The sequence below is a fragment of the Squalius cephalus genome (assembly GCF_949319135.1).
Source record: "Squalius cephalus genome assembly, chromosome: 24".
Taxonomy (NCBI): Eukaryota; Metazoa; Chordata; class Actinopteri; order Cypriniformes; family Leuciscidae; genus Squalius; species Squalius cephalus.
Genome location: NC_137145.1, coordinates 24,592,322 through 24,598,107, shown reverse-complemented (window position 1 = coordinate 24,598,107; position 5,786 = coordinate 24,592,322). Strand labels below are relative to the sequence as shown.

Sequence of the window (5,786 nt, the reverse complement as noted above, 5' to 3'; positions counted from 1 at the left end):
AACATTTCTGGGACATGTTGTCAACGTCCAAGGCATATCTGCAGACCCAAGTGAAGTGGAGGCTATACGGTCATACCCTGTGCCTACCAACATCAAAGAGGTCCAGAGCTTCCTGGGGTTAGCCGGGCGGTACCACTGGATTGTACCAAACTTCTCCGGGATCGCTGAACCTATCAGTGCACTGAAACAAAAAGGAGTTTCATTCCTCTGGACACAGCAACGTCAGGAAGCCTTTGGACATTTGAAATCCTGTCTTACCTCTCCTCCCATTCTTGGCCATCCTTATCTTCAACTTCCTTTCACTGTCTACATTGATATAAGTGACACTGGTTTGGGTGCCGAGCTGACCCACCAGAAGAAACGGAGATTGGAACAGGTTATTGCTTATGCCAGCAGAACCTTGAACAAAGCAGAGACCAATTACTCACTTACAGAAAATGAATGTTTAGCTGTAATCTGGGCGCTGGAAAAATGGCAACACTACCTAGAGCACAAACTGTTCACTGTCATCATGGACCACTCAGATCTACAATGGGTAATGTCTTCCACAAAAAACACAAGTTGCCTCATCAGGTGGGCCTTGGGACTTTAGATATTTGATTTTATCATTGAATATCATAAAGAAAAACTAAATATGGCACCTGATGCTCTGTCTCAGATTCACACCAGTTGTAGCCTGCCACCAAACAGGAGAATGCTGGACTTCCGATGTCTCCAGCTACCATCTGGGAGGAACAGCACAAAGACCCTGCAATCACAAACTCACTTCAAGCACCAGCAGAAAATGATTCACCCCTAAAAGACAAGTATGAGGTAGTGGAGGATAAACTTGTTTAGCAATTTTCCCAGATTGTATTTGAAGAATACAAGAATGATTAGTGGAAAGAAAATATCCTAAATACACTTAAGTGCATCTTTTATAGCACTTTATCTATTTGCGTCTGTACATTTCAATTACAGTACATATCTTTAAAGGCCATTTTTTCTGGCTGTTGACGGTATTTTCTGATTTATGGAGTGATAAAAAGAGAAACCCAAAATGCCCTCTGTATAAAACCTTTGACTCTATGTCAAAAAATTAAATACGTTTTTTTTAAAAACAACTTCATCCAGCGTTCAGATTTTTATTCTAGAAATGTAGGCAAATTAGTGCATATTTAATTAGATAATGCCTCATTTGCATATTTAAACATAACATTTCACAAAACTTGTAATACAAAAATGTTTTTGCAATTCTTAATTGAATCAATCAACTGGGGAAGTATGGTGATATCTATTATTATCATTATTATTATAATTTTTTACTCTATTCTCTTGGGGTGTCTTGCCTGTAAAACAAAATCGTAATATTATAACTTTCGGTCACACTTTAGTTTGGGGAACACATTTTCACTATTAACTATGACTTTTGCCTCAATGAACTCCTAAGTTACTGCTTATTAATAGTTAAGTTTAAGTATGGGGTAGGATTAAGCTAACTAAACACAGATGTTTAGACGGACTAAAGAATATTACTAATACACTGATTGATAATACAAATAATGCATTGTATTATTCAGGACATCAATAAAGTTTAATTATGAACTGTGACTCTCTTTGAAAGTTTTTGCAGCATGTTGCGACAATTATGACAATAAACCTGAACTATAATTTACTTTTCTTCAATAATTAACTGGCATATTTCCTGAAGGGAAATATAAAAGGAAAGTTACATGTGTAATCCTGTATGTTTAACAACAGTCTGATTGTGAAAGTTAGGATATTAATTATGGATGGGTTCTGAAAGAAACTAATAACAAAAAGGTTTGAGGATCTTAAAAGTATATATTATTTATATAAAATAATATTTGTTTTAGCTGTTAATATTATTTAATGGACATGAGCTAACATCAATTAACAAAAAAAAGTTGTATTTTAATTAAAGTTAACTAAGATTAATAAATACTGTAACAAATGTATTGCTCATTGTTGGTTAATTTTAGTTAATGCATTATTTGATGTTAACTAATGGACCTTATTGTAAAGTTTTACCAAAGAGTCACTATATGAAACAATTACATTTTTTTATTATAAAATTGTAAAAAAAAAATATAAATAAATAAATAAATAAATAAATAAATATAAATATATATATATATATATATATATATATATATATATATATATATATATATATATATATATATATATATATATATATATATATATATATATATTAGCAGGGCACCTAACAAGGCACAATATTTAATTGAATTACTTATAATTCAATAAATACATTAATTATATATAAAATAAATAAATAAAAAGGAAATAAAAAACTCACAAGCTCACACTCAAACTCACAGAAATCACAAGTATTTATACTTCACCCTTGGCTGAACATTATTAAAGTTTATTTAGAGATATCAGCCAGATGGCTCAGGCGCTAATGGATCCAAGGATGTATCTGGTAAATTACCCCACTAATAATGCCCAGAACGGTACCAAACTTCTACAGTAGCACAAATAGCTTCTGTACTCATAAAACGAGGCATTGGAAAGTTTGTAAGTACATCAGGAGTTTATTTAAATAACACCTGCCTGACGGCTAATGCCGCTGCTAACCCGGACGTCGACGTCACTTCAGTGATTTTGGGAAAAGCCTGTAAAAGTCCTGGCAGAAAGCGATGCATAACGATTGGGGTGTTTGGCTCGAGGTCATGGTGCAAAGGACCCTAGGTTGATTTTACTCCAAACCATCCCTTTAATTTTGTACTTTAGACTTTACATATAATGACACTGAGTGATTCTGTGATGATAAATGCATTTAAATAAACACAATCTGAAAGTGATTTACCTTTAAGTTCCTTTATGCATAAATATTTGAAACATTTCCTCAAAACAGTTCCTTTATGTATAAATACTTGACACACAAACATAGATGAGGAACAAAACACAGTTCACTCCAGGAAAGAAACTAGTACCAAAACTGTCCGAAAGTGTAAAAGAAACTATAGAAAGTAGTACAACCTGAAACAGAGTGAACAACAAAATGAACAGAGAAGATGGACAAACCACTGATGTCTACGAAAATGCTGACGATATAAAAGGTAAGATTGGAAGAGATCATAGACTCAACGCAAGTACTGAGATAAAAACATTCACTCAGTTTTCATGCTTTCAGTTGATGTGTGCTTTGTTTATGGATAAATAAAGAGAATAACATAATGTCTCTGGTGTTCAGGAAGGGATTGTATGAGGATCATAAGCTCCAGGGCAGCTCTAGTGTGTTTGGTGCTGCTGTGTGTTCTTCTGCTGACTGCAGTCATAGTGCTGGGCGTCATGTTCGCTCTAGAGAGATCACAAACCAACAAAACCACAGAAGAGAGAATCCAGCTGCTAACCAAGATTACCAACTTAACTCAACTAAATGCACAGTTAAATCAGGAGAGAAATGAACTGTCAAAAAATCTCAGAGAAAGGGGTAAATGTGAAGTATATTGAAACTAAACAACCAAGTGTGTTTTTTTTTTTGTTTTTTTTTTCAGGATAATTTACTAATTATTTAGGTGAGAAAATAAGTTTGTAGATCAGGTTGATGGAAATAAAGTGCTTAAACCTAAACTGGTTGTGTTTACAGATGGATGGATTTACTATAAATCCAATCTTTACTTCCTTTCCTCTGAGAAGAAGAGCTGGACTGAGAGCAGAAGATACTGTACAGACAGAGGAGCAGATCTGATCATCATAAACAACAGAGAAGAACAAGTGAGAAAACTCTAACTGGATAGTTTATAGGAAGAACATCTTTAATTATCTTTAAGACCTAAATGTGTTATTGTTTCATTTTCTCAGGATTTTGCTTTTTTGAAAGTATCTGCTGGTGTTGATCCAGTGTGGATTGGTCTGACTGACAGTGATTTGGAGGGCAGATGGAAATGGGTTGATGGCAGCACACTGACCTCTGGGTGAGAAATGACTGAACTGAACTGATTATTATCTAATAAATGATTTTCACAGTAAGTATCAGCAGATGTTGATCTGTTGATGCAGGTTCTGGGCAGGTGCAGAGCCTGGTGGACAAACAAGAGAGAACTGTGCCCTAAGTCATGCATCAGGATGGGATGATTATCCATGCAATGATATTTTTAAATGTATCTGTGAGAAGAGAATTTTGAATTGAGTCAATGAACATCTCAAGTTATTTGACTGTAACCCTGTTCCCTGAAAAAGCGGGAACGAGATGCTGCCCGAACAGCGCTAAAAACATTTTTGTTTGACCGGTTGTGAACACGTGTGGCAAAAACACCAAGAATTTGACGTGCACATTCCAATGACGTCATCACATCAGGTTTTTTAAGCCAAATTCTTGGCGTGTTTGCCACACGTGTTCACAACCGGTCAAGCAAAAATGTTTTCCCATAGCGCTGTTCGTGCAGGTTTATGTTTTTTTAGGAGTGGCCTTGTAAAACCGGAGCTGCCATCCCTGTTTAAATGCAATGGGCAGATGTGGAACATGGGTCATTTTATTAATTAAAAAATCAGATTTCAACTTGTATTCATCTCGAAATATGGAGATATGGATCTCCTAATTTCTCCCATACCAAAAATTGTTCCCCTAAAACAGTTTAAAAGTATACTCGTTTACCAAGTAGGGGGAAAAAGAAGTTGAGGTTAAATTATATGATGTGTAAAAAAAAAAAAAAGGTAAATATTACACGAACAACCTCTTCCAGTCCATATTTAATTTCTCCAAATAGTGAATGTTACTTGACATACATAATGTGCTAGCTATGAAATTTATATTTTCAGTGTTATAAATCACACATCTAGATCAATTACCTCAGCTTCAGCTCCATACGCTCTCCTGGACTTCTGGGGACCGGATCAAGGAACAAAAGAAAAAGAAAAAAAAGAAAAAAAAACTTAATCTAGCCTTAAAGTACAATAATACATTTTTATAATCAATAATCAAACTTTTAATGGAGGGACATAAATCTCTCATATTTCATGTGTATGTCTTGTGGGTTTGGAATGACATGAAAGTGAGTAATTAATGACTGAATTTTAATTTTTGTGTCAACTATAACCCTTAAACATATATAAAAAACAAAAAGTGTTCTATTTAAAAATTGTTTTAGCTAACTGCACTGACACCAAAAAACATGAACCATAAATTGATCAGCTATCTGAACTTCTGATGTACCGGTAACAACCTAAAAGCTCCAACAACCTAAAATGTTCCCACACCACCCACCATTAAAATTAGCATATGCATTGAACCTCATTTAAATAAACACAATGTGGATTGTTGAAACAAATATTTCTAGTGACCTTCTTCAGTGTGTTGAAGTTCCTTTATGCATTAATACCTTAAAAGTTTCCACAAATAGTTCCTTTCTGAATAAATACAGGCCAAACAAACACAGATGAGGAACAAAACAGTTCTTTCCAGGAGAGAGACTAGTACTTGGCATCTTGACAACAACAAAACAGTCTAAAAGTGTAAAGAACAAAATAAAAAGGGGAACAACTCAAAAAATGCACAGAGAAGATGGGGAAAAAACATTGATGATGTCTAAGAGTATGTAGATGTTGTAAGAGGTGAAGTTGGAAAAGAGATCAAACTCAACTTAATGAGAATCCACAGGTACTGAGATTGACCATGTATACATTTTAGTATTGTTCACTGTATGATATATTATTTTACCACTTTAAAATTATTTTTCATTTAATTAAATTACTTTAACCATTTATACTGCACTGAGATTGTCTAGGCTTGTGAATGATAGTATGGATAAAGGTTT

The 5,786-nt window shown here is 34.3% G+C and overlaps 1 protein-coding gene across 1 annotated transcript; it reads left to right on the top strand.

Moving 5' to 3' along the window:
- The first annotated feature begins 2,908 nt into the window (after positions 1-2,908).
- LOC307152923 (CD209 antigen-like protein C) lies at positions 2,909-4,872 on the top strand. Its single transcript, XM_079861919.1, has 5 exons — positions 2,909-3,089; positions 3,224-3,463; positions 3,620-3,747; positions 3,835-3,947; positions 4,033-4,872. The coding sequence occupies exons 1-5, from the start codon at positions 3,032-3,034 to the stop codon at positions 4,160-4,162; spliced, it is 669 nt and encodes a 222-aa protein (XP_079718045.1). The 5' UTR covers positions 2,909-3,031; the 3' UTR covers positions 4,163-4,872.
- Positions 4,873-5,786: the final 914 nt, after the last annotated feature.